This window comes from Berghia stephanieae, chromosome 7 (genome assembly GCF_034508935.2).
Source record: "Berghia stephanieae isolate SIO BIC M18660-M18661 chromosome 7, UCSD_Bste_1.3, whole genome shotgun sequence".
In the NCBI taxonomy this organism is placed as follows: Eukaryota; Metazoa; Mollusca; class Gastropoda; order Nudibranchia; family Aeolidiidae; genus Berghia; species Berghia stephanieae.
Genome location: NC_088366.1, coordinates 46,306,006 through 46,324,876, shown reverse-complemented (window position 1 = coordinate 46,324,876; position 18,871 = coordinate 46,306,006). Strand labels below are relative to the sequence as shown.

The 18,871-nt window shown below is 35.6% G+C and overlaps 1 protein-coding gene across 24 annotated transcripts in view; it reads left to right on the top strand.

Moving 5' to 3' along the window:
* The window catches only part of LOC144977366 (uncharacterized), a 118,842-nt gene that overhangs the window by 54,679 nt on the left and 45,292 nt on the right, over window positions 1-18,871 (top strand). For 14 of the 24 annotated variants that reach the window (XM_078922502.1, XM_078922511.1, XM_078922514.1 and 11 more), the window contains 11 exons: window positions 1,752-1,835; window positions 2,254-2,412; window positions 2,948-3,094; window positions 3,608-3,766; window positions 4,311-4,394; window positions 5,281-5,343; window positions 7,068-7,235; window positions 8,258-8,341; window positions 9,605-9,688; window positions 12,631-12,651; window positions 18,738-18,833. In XM_078922502.1, the coding sequence (XP_078778628.1) occupies window positions 1,752-1,835; window positions 2,254-2,412; window positions 2,948-3,094; window positions 3,608-3,766; window positions 4,311-4,394; window positions 5,281-5,343; window positions 7,068-7,235; window positions 8,258-8,341; window positions 9,605-9,688; window positions 12,631-12,651; window positions 18,738-18,833 (1,149 nt within the window). The remainder of the gene's footprint in view (window positions 1-1,751; window positions 1,836-2,253; window positions 2,413-2,947; window positions 3,095-3,607; window positions 3,767-4,310; window positions 4,395-5,280; window positions 5,344-7,067; window positions 7,236-8,257; window positions 8,342-9,604; window positions 9,689-12,630; window positions 12,652-18,737; window positions 18,834-18,871) is intronic. The other 10 variants (XM_078922504.1, XM_078922509.1, XM_078922512.1 and 7 more) reach the window with 1 other exon arrangement.

The window sequence follows — 18,871 nt, the reverse complement described above, 5'->3', positions numbered from 1 at the left end:
TAAGGTAAGTAGAGCTATATCTCCTGAACCAATGATGATATTCGAAATCTGTAAACCGGATATTAAAGATAATTTTGTTGTGCATCAGGACTGAACGTTTCAGCACTATTGATGAACACGATTCTGATCTGCATAAAAACAAAGATGGCTACTCCCATAACAGAGTGGTCCAAAGAAAAATTTCGATCTGTAATAAGGTTTTTTACTCCAAAAGGCAATTGTCCTTCTGAAATCCATCCAGAATTGGTAAGCGTGTATGAAGAATCTGTGATGAGCTTCAAACAAGTAGTTTTCTGGTTCAATGAGTTTCAACAAGGTCGATCAAATGTGCATGATAAGCAACGCGCAGGGCGATCTCCTTCTGCCCATTCAAAACAAAATGTCCAACGTGTTGAGACCCTGATTCGTAAAGACAGGACACTGAAAGTTCGCAAAATTGCCCTGAGACTTGAACTGTCAAAATCTGCTGTCGAAAGAATAATCAAGCAATTGGACTTTAGGAAAGTTTCTGCTTGGTGGGTACCGAAACAGCTGACAGAAGACCATCAGGCACAGAGTGCAGAAGTGTCACAGAACCTCCTTCAACGAGTCCATGATGAGCAAGAAATGCAAGTTGAACCTGGTGGAGACCTTGAGCCTGCTGACCAGTCTGTGTGTTTTCTTGACCATATGATCACTGGTGATGAAACCTGGGTTCACCACAACACGCCAAAATCAAAAAAGGATTCAATGATTTGTGAATGTCCTTTCGCCACCGGCCAAAAAGTTCAAAGTGCAACATTCAGCGAGAAAGTTGATGGCCAACGTGTTCTGGGATGCCAAAGGTGTTCTCTTGATTGATTTTCTGCAACCAGGTCAGACCATAAACGCTGCCAGATACTGTGAAACTTTGAACAAACTTAAAGAGGCCGTACGACGAAAGAGACCCAGTCGGCTCAGCAGAGGAGTCGTTTTTCAACACAACAATGCCACTCCCCATACTGAAAACATGACAAAGCACTGCTTCCAAAGGAATGCGTGGGAAGTTTTACCACATCCTCCTCATAGCCTAGATCTCGCCCCGTCAGATTTCCATCTGTTTGGGCCCCTTAAGAGACACTTGGGTGGAAAAAAGTTTGACGATGAGGATGAATTTATTTCAGAAGTGGAGAATTTCCTGAAATGCCTTGACGTCAATTTTTTTAGGGAGGGGGTTTTTGTCCTCCTGTCACGATGGAGGAAATGCATCGATCGGAATGGCGACTACTTTGAGAAGTAAATAAATGATGTCAAAGTTTATACTGTAAGTTTCATTCAATTCCATTCACAATTTTTTTGAGTTACGAGCTTACTTACCTTATTTCTGGGACAGCCCTCGTACGATACCTTTAATGCCATAGAATGTGAAATATATACTAAGAGTTATCCCCTCTTGATGGCTAAGACTATATTTTATCATTATTTTTTTTTTTGTAAATCAATTGGTTAAAAACTTCTTTACACAACAGTCTAAAATCTGGGTGTCCCAATAGCTCAATTTATAGAGCACTTGGTTCATACGCAAAGGGACTGAATTCGATCTGAGGTACAATTGAGATTTTTTACTAACCCTCCCGTCCACCCAGCAGTACTTTGCGATAGATCCAAGAGGTAGCAAACTATGTAATGCTATAGAAACCAGGTTAAAATTAGGCTTGAAGGGCTATATATGGCTCTAGAGAAGGGACAAACTGAAATTTCGAATTTTTTTTTTTTTGTTGTATTTCCTGTAGACTGTGGAATGCCAGGCTAAAATAGACGATGCCGACAGAGATCAACAACAGCTCCAGAGTCGTTACAACGCCCAAGCAGAAGAGGTTTGGCCCATGTCTTTCTTTCCCTTTTATTTTATTTTTTCAATCTCTCTTCTCATTCTTTTTTTTTTTTAGATAAATGTGAAATGGGTCAGAGTGATTAAATACATAATTTATTTTTCTTTTCTTTTTTTTTTCCTTTTCTGTTTGAGAATAATTTTCATTTATAAGAATCTCTGATTCTTTATGTTTATCCCAGGAATTTAGTTTGTAATTCACTTTTTATTGATGTTCTCTGCCCCTATCGATGCTATACGTTTAGGTAAAAAACTCATAACATTTGCCAGCCGGATATAATGTACCAACACACAAAACTCTGTGTAACCAAACGTTTATAGTTTGAGTGATACAATTTAGTTAGAAGTAATCATTAAAACAATAACAAAGCAGAATGACTTCAATCTCATTCCGTCTATCGTAGATTGACCGACTTCAGACCGTCATCCAAGAGAAAGAGCTGACTTCGTCACAACAAGACACACTGTACAGATCTGATGTCGCCGACAGGGAAGAGGAGATTTCCAGGCTTAAGGCTGATCTCAATGTCTTGCATGAGAAACTGGCGCAGTCTGAGGGTCAGGTAGGAGTCGGCAGCATTTGGGGGAAATGTTTCTTGTGGAGCTATGTGGTCCAGTGGTATGACACTCACTTTTGGATTCGAACACCCAGGGGTCGAGTCCTGCTATGAGCCGTGTATTGTTAAATCCTTGTAAAAGGCTCCTTACTCACATTTTCTCACCATACTTCGGTGTAAAATGAGTACCTGGCCGTTAACAGCGTTGTCTGTGTCAGAAAAATTGTAATACCGCCTAACAGGCATCTTGTCTCGTCCTAAATGTTAAGTGTTGCTGTTGGCTAGGGACCACTTGTAATGTGGTCTGAGCATGTTTAGAGGATTTTGCTCAATGTAAATCTCATTTCATTTATTTTATTTTATTTAAAGAAAGTTTATTCCAAAAATGTTTCAAAGTTTGTTTGAATTTTAAAAGACAAATTTCATTCGTAGATTAGTAAATGGATTTTTAATCACTTGATTTATGTTAATTTTGATTCAATTCAAGTTTCCCGTGTTTTTCCAGTGTACGGCATTTTACTGGTTCATGTTCCCATTTCAGATGATCTCAAGAGAGGAGCAGATAGTCAGAATTCAGGGAGATCTACACGAGTCATCTGCCCTGGTTGCCCAGAAAGAGATGGAGCTACAACGCGTAGAGTCAGACTTGAGGGCCGTAGAGGAGGAAAGGAAACGGACAGAAGATGTGGTAGGCATCAAAAGAAAGAAAAATTACAAAACAAAAAAACAAAACAAACAATAAACATGCAACAAACTCAATGACAGCGACAACATCTACAACAAGAACAATGACAACAAGAAGTAGAAACACAGCAACAACAAAACAACAACAAGAAACAGAAACACAACAACAATAATAACAACAAGAAACAAACACAACAACAACGACCAGAGACAAAAAGCAAAATGAGTATATATTTGATTACCTTTCCTAAACTGAGCGAGAGCTGTAAGTAGAGGTACCACACTCAACTCAGATGTAAATGAGTACCTAGCTAAATGCAGTGATGAGTATTTCATGTGATTTATTCACATTTTTATAGTTTTTGTTGTTGACTTTTAAGAAGGGTTTTGATCCCGAAACTTTGCGTATTTGATATTTCGTTCTTTTTCGAAGCTATTATATTCAGTTTTGTTCTTTACCAAATAGATGTCTTTATTTTGATACATGCTAACTGAGGTTCCTTTTTCTCATGGTCAGCTCCAACGCCGAGAGATCAGCATCCAACAGCTGGACCAAGATTTGACTCTTGCCAAGGAGAAATACAAAGACTCCGTGGAGGAGAATGGGCGACTGGAGGCCAGGATTCAAGCATTTGCCATCAATGCACAGAGTGAACAGGATGTTCTTAGTATTGAGGTAGGGATGATAGGGATTCTGGAATTATTGATGATGTTATTGGCATGAATGATGGTGATGATTATTATTATTGTTACTATCATCATGATCATTATCATCATCATCATCATCATCATCATCATCATCATCATCATCACCATTATCATCATAATCATCATTATCATCATCATTACCATCATCATCACTATCATCATCATCATCATCATCATCATCATCATTATATTTATTGTAAAACAATAATTTACATTTAATAATTTGACCAGATTTGTCTCCACTATAGACCTCTCTGATTTGAATTTGTCATTTAATTTTTATTTGTTGTTTCTCTCTCTCTCTCTCTCTCTCTCTCTCTCTCTCTCTCTCTCTCTCTCTCTCTCTCTCTCTCTCTCTCTCTCTCTCTCTCTCTCTCTCTCTCTCTCTCTTGTTTATATTTTATTAGTTATTTGTTTGTTTTGTTTTGTAATTTTTTTTTTCAATTAATTTTAATACTCCAATCCTACAATTGTAATTGATAATAGCTAATAATGTACTTTACAATTTTCAGATGAAGCGTCGAGAGGAAGGCATCAAGAGGTTAAAACTGGACATTGTCAACTTGCAAGAAGTTTGTAGTCGTTATGAAGAAAAGGTGAGTTTAGTGGGTAAATATTGTGTCAATTAGTGTTTTGATAATGTGATAACTTTTGTCACTTAGTAAGGTAAAGGGATGTATTTATTCTATTTATCCTCTTACAATAAATTCAGTCTTGGTTCGTCTGACATTTTCACCAGTTTCTGAAATATAAGCTATTGGATGAGACAGAATCCAATAATTACTAGAGGTAGATTCAAGCTTTGTAGTCTTTACTTTTTTAAACTGTAGAGTTGTGCCACTATGTGGTCAAGTGGTATGACACTTGCCTTTAAATCAGAAGGGGCATAGTTGAATTCTTGTAAAAAGCTCTTTACTCACATTCTCTCACCATACTCTAGTGTAAAACCAGTACCTAGCTGTTAACAGCATTGCTGCTGTCTGAAAAAAAAGATTGTAATATCATGATGTCTGTTAGACAAATTTTTTTCGGACAGAGACAATGTTGTAAAAGGTCAGGTACTCATCTTAATCCTGAGTACACTGAGAGGATGTGAGTAAAGAGTCAATGACTCAGCTATGCATCGCTCAATTTGGGACTCAAACCTTGGACCTTACTGTCCGAAGGTGAGTGTCATACCACAAAGCCACATAGCCGCATGCACAAAAAATATGACAATCAAACAATATCAATAACTTCAATCAATTCCTACTACTATTCAGAGTGATGTTATTGATGCTATGCAATTAGGTAAAATACTCATAACACCTGCCAGCATACCAACACACAAAAATATGCGTAACCTTGAATTTGTAGTCTGATTGATAGAATTTAGTGAGAACTTATCATTAAAATGGCTGGATAAAACCAAAAACAAGCTGAGTGATATCAATTTCGTTCCTTCTATACTCTATGGTTTTGTTTGTTTGTTTTTGTGTCCAGGCTTCTCAAGCTGAACGAGAGGTAGACCAGATGAAGACACAATTGAGGGCTACACAGAATGAGGTAAGGAATATATGAAACCTCCTTTGATGATTGATTATATCAAACTTCACCTTGAGTCTTTATATAGCGCAGTGTCCACTAAATGTGCTCAAGTCGCTGGACAAGGGGTCCCTGGCCAACAGCAAATCTTAACATGTGGGACGAGACATCACTTGTAATGGTCAGATACTTGTTTCACATCTGAAAACGGTCAGAGAATGTGTGGTAAGAGCTTTTTCCAATGACTCAACATTGTGCTGCTTAGAGCAGGACTTGAACCCTGGACCTTCCAGTCTGTAGGCAAGTGTCATACCACAAGACCAGAGAACCGCACAATATATCATCTTTTATTCCATTGTATTTGCCTTGTCGTTTTCCCTGAAAATTAATTTGATTAGAAACAAATTGAGTCATTTAAAACCACAAAGTCTTTGGTCTTTTAAGTTTGAAAAAAAAAAAGTTGTCAGTAACAAAAGCAGCTCACTACGTTTTGCATCGGATGCTGGTTCATACCAAGATGGGTTTTGTCAGATCTACAGGATGTCCAAGAAGTCCCTAGCAGATGTCCGTGTAGATTTTTATGAAAATACACATGAATAACAGTTCTATTAATAATCGTAACAGATGCTCAAAATTGTTCACCCTCTGCATTGATAGATGCTTCAATTCTCTTGATGAAAAAACATGTGATTAACAATATAATATCACTTGTAATTTATGATGATAAATTAATAATTTGTATTTTTGTATGTCCCAGATATGGGTGAAAATTTAATGATAAAAGAAAAGAGTTATATTGCTTGTTATGTTTGGAAAAAATTAGGGCAACTTACTACTCTGAGCAGAGCATCTATTATGATTATTGGGTGTCCTGATAGCTCAATTGGTAGAGCACTCGCTTCACACGCAAAGGGACCAAGATCGATCCCAGGTGCAGTCAAGATTTTTTCTGACCCCCCTGTCCACCCAGCAGTGAATGGGTAGCTGAGTCTGTTAGATTTGGTGGAAAGTACTTTACAATAGATTAGCGACCTATCCAAAGGATAGCAAGCAATTGCTATTTTCTGTTTTAGCCATAGAAACCGGGATAAACCCCGGTTTCATGGGCCTCATGGCTCTGAAGGACTACTACTTATAATTATTAATAAAATTGTTTTCATATGTATTTTCATAAAAACCTTCATGTTGTAAGACTTCTGGGATATCCTGTTTATTTTTTTTTTAAATAACGATAAATATTGAAGTGTAAGCTTCAATTTATTAGACGAAGACATTCTAATAAATTGAAGTTTACAATTAAGTATTTATCGTTATTTTTTTCCTTCAAGCTTCAAGCAGCAACATTTTCATATTCTCTATATTCTACATGGTACTGAGTGATTAAATCAGGACAGAGGTTTCATGAACAAGAGAATTCACCCTTTCCAGGAAATGGGGGGGGGGGTCTTTGGTATCCATATTAGACTATTGGGGGGGGGGGGGGGTCCTGATAGCTCAGTTGGTAGAGCACTTGCTTCACATGCAAAGGTACTGAGATACATCCCGAGTGCAGTCGAGATTTTTTTTTTTTCTGACCCCTCTGTTCATTCAGCAATGATTGGAAAGCTGGCTCTGTAAGATCTAGTGGAAAGTACTTTGCGATAGACTAGTGTCCTATCCAAAGGGTAGCAAGCAATTGTTATTGTCTATTTCATGCTATTAAATCTGGGATACAATTAAAAGTCTTTTATATTTAACGTTGACAGAATGAAAACAAACGGTGCAGCATCAAGTCCTTGGAGTCGAGCTTGGAAGAATTAAAGGGACGTCACTCTCAACTGTTGGAGGAAAATGGAAGACAGGAGGACCGGATACGAGAGTTGACTGTGGCTATCACATCGCAGGAGGCCCAGTGTGAAAAACTCAGACATATGGTGGGTATTGTGAGTGATGAGGATGGACGAGCTATTTTCATGAGGTGGTGATGATGATGATGATGATGATGACGATGATGATGATGGTGATGATGATGAGGATAAAAAAACTTGAGCTTATTTTATATAGCGCAATATGCACTAAACATGCTCAAAGCGCTTTACAAGGGGTCCATGACCAACCAACAGCAACGTGTAACATTTAGAATGGAACATGACGCCTGTAAGGCGGTATTACAATTTTTTTCCGATAGAGACAACGCTGTTAATGGTCAGGTACTCATTTTACATCTGAGTACGGTGAGATAATGTGAGTAAAGAGCCTTTTCCAAGGACTCAACTATGCGCCGAGTGAGGCTCTAACTTAGACCTTCCGATTCGAAAGAGAGTGTCATACCACTAGACCACATAGCCGATGATGATGATGATGGTGGTGGTGGTGTTGGTATTCATGATGGTTGTTATAGTGGGAGTGGTGTTGATGTTGCTTGAGGTATAATCATGCAGTGACGTGTATGATGATGATGATAATGGTGGTCATTTGTATGGGTTGAGGTATTCTCAAAAGTCATAATTAGCAATGTTATTGTATTTGACGAAATGATAATGTTGATGTGGTAAATGTGGAATTGTAATGGTGGTGATGATGGTGATAGGAATTAGTTTTAACAAAATGGTATATCATTCATTTATTTATGTTGCTTCGCTGATATTCTTAATATTCAGTGTGTTATTCAATGCATTAATTCGTTCATGAATTATATATAGACAGCAAATTGTCTTACGTTTTATTTTCTTGTTGTGTTCTCCTTTATTAGGGGAAAATTTTTATTTGGTGGGGGGGGGGGGGGGGGTATTTGCTGAAGGAGGGTTTTGAGTCAAAAATTTTATTGTTTTTGTCTTTAGCTGAAGGCAGGTTTTCCATTAAAAAAAAAAAAATACTTTGTCCTTTTTTTATATTGATTGTTCTTTATTACTTTTGTACCCCTTGATTGTTTTTATTTTGTTTTTACTCATGTCAGGTTTCGTCCAAAGAGGATTTGATCTCCCAACTCAGGAGTGATGCAGAGTCGGTCAGTCGCCAACAGAAGGAGACAGTCAGTAAGGTAAGGATCGTAGATGGTACTGGTGTACAATAGTTTATATCTGACACCCCCCCCCCCCCCTTTACCTTTGCATAGCTGCCAACTGTCAGGACTGTCCTGATTTGGCAATCTGGATTTTTTTTCAACCCACAAAAACAAAACAAAACATTTGTCTGTTATTTATATATATATGTATATATTAGGAGTAAAGTATATCTACATCTCCACACTGGAAGTCTCCAGCCAGTCTTTAAAGCTGGCAGCTATGCTTTAGTTTATTGTTACATCTGTGTTTATATATAGATACAATTTGAAGATGAAATGTTCGTGTTAAAGCATGTGTGTATTATTGTGTATTATTATTATTATTATTATTATTATTATTATTATTATTATTATTATTATTATTATTATTATTATTATTATTATTATTATTATTATTATTATTATTGTTATTATTATTGTTATTGTTATTATTATTTTTATTATTATTATTATATTATTATTATTATTATTATTATTATTATATTATTATTATATTATTATATATTATTATTATTATTATTATTTATCATTGTTTTTATTATTATTATTATTATTATTATTATTTATTATTATTATTATTATTATTATTATTATTATTATTATTATTATTAATTATAATTATCATCATTATTATTATCATGATTATTATCATCAGTATTATAATATCCATCATGTATCGTAAAATACCAAAATGTTTATAAACAATCAGCAAGTTTTTGTCAATGTCTGTTATGTAAATATGTGGAACTAGGAAAACCATCATTGTACATGCATGTATACCAATTACTAGCCCCCCATCAAGTTCTAAACAGTGCACAACAGCTATATAACCCATAATCCAACTCCAAATAATCAGCTCCATTTAAAAAATCGGCTAATGAAGTCATTTATTGGCACACTATGTATGACAAGGAGGCATCATTCACACTTATTTATATAATCCTGAATCCCATTAGCGACATGAATTATGAAAGCTGACCCGATTGTGTCATCATTTGACTGGTATTCAATCATATTTATCTCATTTGGCTGCTTAGTCTGAGTCTCATGGTGTCTTATACGTCACACGAATCTCCTATGCACGTCACACGAGACAGAGATCGCCTGTGTACGTCATACTGGACCCCCTCTGTATTTTACACACAAATTAAATGATCATCGATTTGGCTAAATTATTGAGGGAATTTAAGGAAACTCCTATTTATCTATGATTCATGACTGATGTGTAAACCAAACCAGGTTCTGGTGAGAGACGAAAACATCCAGAAACTGAACACGGAGATTGGGAAATTGAAGGCCAAACAGCAGGAAAAGACGAAAGAGGTAGGAAAGGGGTAGATAACTCTATATTTTAGTTATTGATGAATTCTTTTCATGATTAATTTGGATTGATTGACATGAGTGGTGACTTTTGATTTGCAAGAAAGAAAGAAAAAGAACAGGTAAATCATTGTGACAGATAGCGACACACGATTTCAATCCGATGCTCGTCCAATGAGTTGCCAAGGGGTGATGGGAAATGAAATTTCATAATCTCTTTAAAACTCATTAAGACTCGAAAAATAATACAGTGCTTGTTTGTTTTGGGATTTTTTTTGTTTGTACTATGTTTGTTTTTGCTTGCTTGTTTTTTTTTTTGTTTTTTTTTTTTTGGGGGGGGGGGTGGAATCAATAATTATTTTTTCCTCCAGAATAGTTTGCACATTGTGAATCTTCTGGAATTGTGAAATTAAGATTTGTGTTAAATTTTTTTTTTAAAAACCCCATAAAGATGGCGTGATAATGTTTTTTGGGGTTTTTTTTACTTTGTTTTGGAAACATTGGTGGAAATATTAAAAAGTTACAAATTGTATTTTCCTTCCATTTATTCTTAAACATTTTAAAAGCAACTCCTGGAATTTCTTGGAAAGGATGGAAAATCAAAAACTTTAAAATGTTATTTTTGTCAAATCAATACAAACATTGCTGCTTGAAGTTCCAAGAAATAAATAACAAAATAGTCAAATGGAATGGAAACCTCTATTTAATTGATGAAAACAGATGATATGAATGTTTCGGCTTTCTCCTTTGTCAACAAAATACGATGAATGAAACACTAAAGACGAGTGAGTGATGAGAGAATGGCATTCGTGGCCATAGTCTCAGCGGTACTGTCTTTGCTTCATAATCGTACGGTACCGAGTTGGATCACCCGCCGCTGCGCTGTGTGACCTTGAGCAAGTCACCTTGCCCTTGCTCAATTTGCGACGCTGCACTGCGGCTGATGCCTGGGTTATTCCAGTCTTCCCTTGGAATAGACCTTAGAGACAAATTTCCCCTATGGGATGAAAAAAGGGAATTGTATTTATCATTTGTCTTTATTGCATCATTCATCATGTTTTGCTGACTAAGGGGAAACCCGAAACATTCATATCATCTCTATTGTTGATTAAATTGAAGCTTCCATTCCTTTTTACTATTTTGTTATTGATTTGTTTGGTTTTTGTTGGTTTTTTTTTGTCAGATTTGGAACCAGATTAGAATTTCATTTCTTATCAGTCGTTGTCTGTCACTTTAGATTTACTCATTGTTTGTTGTTTTTAGTGGCAAGATGAAAAAAAATAATGATAATGATAACAAAGACAATAACACTTGTAAAAGATTTACTGATTAACTAGCCTTAATGTGTGATTTGTACATCTAAATTCATTTCATATTTGATTGGGAGCTAAAAATAGTTCTAACCCCAGAGGTGACAGGGCCGATTTCACTCCAAAAAAACCCAAACAATTTACAGAATTTGACAGTTGTTTCCATTGCTTTTGAAAAAGATTAGGAATGAGGAACTGGGATGCCACTCTATCTTCTCCAGAAGCTCGATTCTCATCACAGTTGCAAATCTTTTTGCTGATAACAGTCATATTCTGACAAAAGTCAAACACATTGAGTCAACTTAAAATCGGCCCCAACAGCTGTAGGGTTAATTATGTTTTGTTTCGTATTAAAAGATATGAATTTGAAGCCTTTCCAACTTACCGTTGTGTTAGTAGCTTTTTTGGCTCCCCATTTCTGGTAGCCTTCATGGTATTTTCTTAAGATCTTGCTAGGAATTAAAATGACCTCTGCCATACAGACTGATGGTTATTTTGTTCATTCTCAAACCTGCCATATCACTTATCGACCTGAAATGTTGTGTCTTGCATGTTTAGAAATAGGCAGAGTGGGCTTATCATTAGCTTGGCTCAAATTTCTCATCCTGAAATATGTATCTTTATGTATCATTAGCTTCCTTAACTCTTTTCTCTATGAAAAAGCTTGGCGCTGATGCAACCTAAAAATGTCATAGATTTCTAAATCTAAACTATGACCCCCCAAAAAAATAAAGAAACGGATTTTGAATGAAGACTTCAGAGAGGTTAGAAAATGGAAGAGGCAAATTGTTTAAATTTGTTCCGTTTCTATTTCCTTTTGATTTTGTAGTAACCTCTTAATTAAAGCGTCCATACTACATCATAAATTCAAAGAGACACACACTGGGATCCTTCGCATTAGTTTGTAGATTTTCATTTTTCTAAAAGTTTTTGTACTTTCTATATTGTTTTTGTTTGTTTGTTTTTTGTTGTTGTTTCGACCAGTTCTCGGCAAATTCTTGTCTTTTACGATTCAGTCATTTTTGCGACAACTACTACACAAATTCTTTTCCTTGCTCTGTCTTATAGGAGTATTTTTCTCAAACACTACCATTACTTTAAAAAAAAAAAAAACGAGACTTTTTTCTCACTTATAGAGAAAATGTTACTTTATAATATGATTCCCCCCCCCCCTCCCACTTCTCTCTCTCCTCCAAAATGGGAGTCCTATAATACTTTTGATATATAACGTAAATGTGATTTCTGCCAAAAATAAAATTGGTATTTGATGAGTAAATTCGGCAGGACTGTAGGCTTTATTTTGATAACGATATTTTACTAAAGTTACAACAGGCCTGTTTTCATTTTTTTTACTCTGTAAAGTTCACTACTCTATTCTTCCCCAAACCAATCTACAAACTCTCTTGCTTTTCTTTGAAGGTTGGTTTGTATATATCAAATCATGTGGTAGTGTCTAGTGTGTTTGTCATCAAAACCAATCTACAAACTCTCTTGTTTTTCTTTGAAGGTTGGTTTGTCTATATCAAATCATGTGGTAGTGTCTAGTATGTGTCTGTGTCGAGTCATTACCCTTGCATATTTCATTACATTTTATATCATGGCTGTTGTCTCTGCCCTCTTTACTACCTCCTGCAGCTGATTGAGTGTACAACAGAGGTTTGTATAGCATGCTTGCACCCACCCACCTTTCCACCCTACCTTCCTACCTACCCCACACCCCCCCCCCCCCCTTCCAGTCAATTGTACACCCATCCACCCAGCTTTTTTATCGCTTTTCTCGTTTCATTTTTTTTTTTTTTTTCATTTTTAAATTGAAAAATTTGTTTATTTATTTATTTATTTTTCTAGTTTAGTTTAGTTTTTGGTACAGTCATCGTATTAATGTTGTAAGAAATAGTCTCAACTAGGCTGATGTTATTTAAACACTGATTCAGTATTCATAGTGCAATGGAATTCCCTGAAATGTATTTTAAGAAATAAAAAAGAAAGATGGAAAGAAGGAATAAAAAGATACGAATTAAGAAAAAAAAAGAAGAGAGGGGGAGAGAGAGAGAGAGAGAGAGAGAGAGAGAGAGAGAAGGGGGGGGGGGAGTTCAATCTTAAGTCAAAATAATTTTTTTTTTAAATTAATAAGATAAGAAAATCAAATAAGATGGTAGCTTCAGGGATTTTTTTGTCCCACCATCTATAAATGGTATAATGTCAGAATGAACAGGGACTCTAAAAGTCGACGTAGAATTAAAATTATAAGAATAACTGATATTTCGGGGTTTTTTGTTTTCAAACTAAGAAATTGTATAGATTCTCCACTGTGATGAATAGAAATTGATCCCAAGATTATTAAACTAGGAGCAGGCACTGGTGTAAGATAAAGATCTTGTCTGGCACCGTTTCATATTTCAACTTCCATCCCCTAGTCCATCCCGACTTACATAAAACCAGACCTGTCTACTACTACGAATATTACAAAATTTTGGCTCCAATTTCAGAACTTCATGAATATCTATTATTCATTAAAAACTTACTGAAAATGAAAGTTGATGCCAGAGTTCACGATATTAAGTGTTATTTAATCATTGTGAGAGCAAATTGTTAAATCTGTAACGTTAACTATAGCGATTCAATTTCTGTCTCCTATAAATTACAAATTTTTAACTTTTCAAATAGGCAGGTCTGTAAAACGTCTCTGAGATGGTGGGCCACATTTAGGTCGATACCGCCGTTGTTTTTAAAAAACACAGCATAATATGCAATGTTAATCAAATAGCACCATACTGTGTTCTTTGAAAATATGGCAGAATATATAGTTGACATCTGATTCAATGATATTTCAATCCTTACAATTGTTTGGGTTTGGGTTGTTTTTTTTTTTTTGTTTTTTTGTTTGTTTTGCAACATTGAAATTGAGTCATTTATTTATTTATTTTATTTTATTTAATTAATTATTTGTTTTTGTTTTTGATGTTTGATTTTTGTCATTATTGTTTAGTACATCATCCCCTGCTATCCCAGACTTGACATGTCTTGACCTTTGACCTTTAACCTATTTGTATTGACCCATCTCCACCTCCTCACCTCTTCTCTTCAATATCTTGATTTGTCAGCTTCGTAGACAAGATTGTGCATGAAGCATTTTTCTCATGCAATTGGGCTGCCTGGGACGACTCTCTTTGTGATTTAGCCCTGGATAGAGGCATGTTGTGACAGTTGTTAGAAGAAGGCGTTGTCTAATCCTGGCCAAGACACTAAGAGTACCTCACTCAAAACTCTATGTGCTCTCGGCTCTTTCTTGCACTGATCTGTCGCAGATTGAAATACAAGAAGACTTTCCCCATATTTTTCTTTTTTCTTTTCTTTTTTTTTTGTTGTTGTTGTTAATGTTGTTGTTTTTGTTTTGGGGATTTTTTTAAATTTTCGACGTTGTTCCTTTGAAAAAGGCCAAACTTTTTCATGACTGCCCCATCATGAAATTGAATAAGTAAAATCTAATTTAAGTCCACGATTAATGCACAGAATGTTTTTGGACTGTTCTGACAATGGGGAAGATTCGATTCATGCTCTTGTCACACATGCTTAGTAATGTCATTGGTGATGGTGGTTTGTTTTTTCTTTTGGTTTTGTTTTTGTTCTTTTGGTTTGTTTTTGTTTTTTTTTTGTTTTTTTTAGTTTGTTGTTATTTTTGAGAAGGAAGGGGATGTATGTTTTTTTAATTCAAATATTTTTTTTTAATATTTGTTTGTGGTTTTGTTTTTTTTTCAGGATTTTCTTATGTTGTTGTTTGCTTTATTTTTTTTTTTCCAATGGCTTTTTTACATTGTCATTTTAATCGAAGATTGTGTTTAAAAAACAAGACAAAACTATCAATTTTTTTTTTTTTTATGTATTGCATATAAGAAGATTTCCTTTTTAAAAATCTTTTGTGTTGGATTTTTCTAATAGCACGGAAAAACCTTTTCTTTCTTTATTGTTTATTTTTTTGTGTAAAAAAGCTATATAGTTTTACTCACAGAATGACCAAAATAAAAAAAAGTAATGATTTATATTTAATAAATAAATTATATTTGAATGGACTAGTACGCTACAAGATGTTTATATGTCAATCGAGCTAGGAATGATAGGATACAAGATGTTAAGATATCATTCGAGCTAGGAATGATAGGATACAAGATGTTTAGATATCAGTCGAGCTAGGAATGATAGGATACAAGATGTTTAGATATCAGTCGAGCTAGGAATGATAGGAGGCTCTTTCATAATTAACAGAAAAATGCCTGTAAAATCCGCGTTTTTTATGCTATCAACAAAATTCTTGCACGTGTTCATACCTTGACTCGTCCTTCATTTCTCTACGTAACAGCCAAGTCTGTCGACAAACTTCTGCCAACGCCGCACCATGGAATAGATACCCTCTCGGAAGAAATTTCCGTCAAGGTTTTGTAGCCATTTCCGCACATGGTCAACAAGATCTTCATCGACATCAAAGCGCTTTCCTGCCAGCTCACGTTTCATTGGCCCAAAGAGGTGATAATCAGATGGTGCGAGGTCTGGACTGTGTGGTGGGTGTGGCAAAATCTCCCATCCATAATTCTCTAGCCAACCTTGCGTCACTCGTGCTGTGTGGGGTGTAGCGTTATCGTGTTGCAAAATGACCCCGTTGGTCAACTGCCCTGGGCGCTTTCAGCGAATAGCCTCCCTAAGCTTGTCAAGAGTTTGGCAGTACCTTGCAGCATTGATTGTTTCTCCAGGTTGTAAGGTTTCGAACAGAATAACACCACGACTGTCCCAGAAAACAGTTCCCATTATTTTCTTTGCTAACCGCATGACTTTGAATTTCTTCGCGACAGGTGAGGATGGATGTTTCCATGTCATCGAATCTTGCTTTGTTTCTGGGGTGCAATGGTGCAACCAAGTCTCATCACCGGTGACTATGCTGTCAAGAAAAGTCACATTGTACCCTAGAAAGTCTCCGCCGGCGTTGGCAGTATGCCCGTGAACCCTGCGTGAGCTCTTGCTTCTTCTCAAAAGTTCCCTGCAGATGTCCAATCTTTGTTCTTTATGATTGTCTGTCAATTGCTTAGGAACCCATCTTGCGCTGACTTTTCTGTAGCCAAGTTCATCAAATACAATTCTATGGGCAGAAGTTTCCGAAATTTCAAGACTGCTTGCGATTTCATGAAGTTTCAACCTCCTGTTTTGACGAATAAGCTCATCAACTCGCTTCACATTGTCTTCTGACGTCACAGTTATCGAACGCCCTCTCCCTTCCCTGTCTGTCAAGTCGGAATGGCCAGCTTCAAACAAATTACACCAGTGATAGACTTGTGTACGGCTTATGACATGCTCACCATATACACTCTGAAGTTCTTTATGAATTTCGGTAGGATTCAGACTTTTGGCGTTCAAAAAACGTATGACAGCTCTGATTTCCTCCTTTGACCAAGTTTCAAGGTGGGCCGCCATCTTTAAAATCGTCTAGAAATTCATTGTGCAAAATGATGCACTTCATAATTTCTGGGAATATCCGTAAGGAAATAAGGAATATCATGTCATTTACAGAATTAAAAAATCTCCACTGGTTGCTGAGCAATGGGCATTTTTCGGTTATTTCTGAAAGAGCCCTCGTAGGATACAAGATGTTTAGATATCAAACGAGCTAGGAATGATAGGATACAAGATGTTAAGATATCATTCGAGCTAGGAATGATAGGATACAAGATGTTTAGATATCAGTCGAGCTAGGAATGATAGGATACAAGATGTTTAGATATCAGTCGAGCTAGGAATGATAGGATACAAGATGTTTAGATATCAGTCGAGCTAGGAATGATAGGATACAAGATGTTTAGATATCAGTCGAGCTAGGAATGAAAGAATATATCAGTCAAGCTAGATTAGTTACTTAATCTGTAGAAAATCATCGAAAGTATCAAAGTTGGATGATTTTGTTTTGTTCAAATAATCTTTCATTGACATATTGTTTTATCATCAATATAACTAACTTATTGCCATTCAGATTCACTTTATTGGAGGCTTTGGGCCATCCCTTTCCTGTGATTGTTTTTGTTCATTTTGTTAACATTGTCATTGCCATGGGCGGGTCAATTTCTTATTTCTAGTCCTATCTAAAATTGTTGGTCAATTTAGAATCATTTTTATGTTTCACATTTGTAACACCGATATCAAATGAAACGGATACAAGACCTGGCTCGTGTAAGAACAAATTTTGATGTAACCGTTTTTATAAAGGACGGATTTGGCCATATGAACACATATATTGCCATGCTCTGAAAAAAAAAATTTGGCCAGCAAACTCGTCCTTTTAATATCGATCAATTAGAGTAACCCTCTTCTTGGCAAAAACTCTCAAACCTGGGACTTCAGTGAAGTCTTCCTTGAGACCCCAGGTTGGAGAGTTTTTGCCAAGATGATGGTCATTTTAATCGATATTTTGGGGACGAGTTTTCCCGGTCAAAATTTTGAATGTGTTTTTTTCCTAGTATGGCAGTGTAGGGAAGGGGAGTGGGTGGGAGGGGTGAATTTCTTTTTTTTGATTTTATGATAGTATGGAGGTTGCCACTCTATGATTGTAAAGAATTTGTTTTGGAAAAACAAAAGACGACAATGTTTTAAAATTGCTTTGGTCTAACGATATTCTTGGCTTAGCAGTTTCTCTGATTAATCATTCAACTGTGAATATTAAATATTTATTTTGTCAACAGTGATTTGTAGATTTTGTATTCTCTTCACAGTTTAAGTTCATGAAACTCTCTTTACTATTTCTGACACTAGATTATTTTCCTCTTCTCTTTCATTGTCATTATTCAACATACTATTTGGTTTTAAAAATCTACGTGATCATCCAACGTTTATAAAAAAACAAAAATATTTGGTATCAAATAATGGTAAAAAAGTAAAATTAGGTAAGCAGTTGAATTTCTCCTATGTTTATGTTTAATCATGTAATTCAAGAAGGAAGAACTTTCTATTTTCTCATATATACCTGCACCGATGTGTACTCATTTGCAGGTCTGATAACCCATATTATTATGGGCTCATTGTTGTAATGGAAAGACTCATACCAACGCAAAATATTGTCCATTACAACAATGTTTAATTGAGCCCAAAATTGGGTTTGGTTATCAGACCTGTATATATATACATGTGCACCTCCTCCTTCACCATTACTTGTTAGTATAATAAAATCATCAACAATGCAAATCATTTTCTGTTGAAAATCTTTGTCAGGACTAGGAAAGGAATACCTTTATGTGAAACTATCTTGTTTTGTCTCATAAACAGTATTGGAGATATATAAAAAAAAACCCAACAAATAAACTAAGCCTATCGTCTGTAAAGGCGACTTTTCCAATTTACTCTAGGATTAAAATCATTATGGTATCTATAAATACGATATCTTCTATTATTCTAACTTTTATATGTTTAAAGATAATTTCCACATGTTATCTATAGTTGTAGCACACTAAACAAGCTTTTACTGAACTTTCACAGATCAAAAAAAAAGATGATCTAATATTTTTTTCTTGTTTGAAAGATTTGTTAAATTTGTCAAATTAGTTAACAATAATGACAATTATTTTTTTCTAGATAGTTTTTCCTATGTAAAAGAATTTTTTCACTCTCCTAAGGCCTTCACAAGTTTTCATGGAATATTTTATATATACATATAACCTAGGCGAGACTAGTTCCATCAAATATCTAGTTTACTTAATTTCCACCCTCAGATTGCCAAACAGTCCGAGCTGATTAAAAAACTACAGGCGACCTTGACACAATGTCACCATGACCTGGATGATCTCAGGAAAAGGGGAGAGGAGGATGTAAGTTTGGTCTCTCTCTCTCTCTCTCTCTCTCTCTC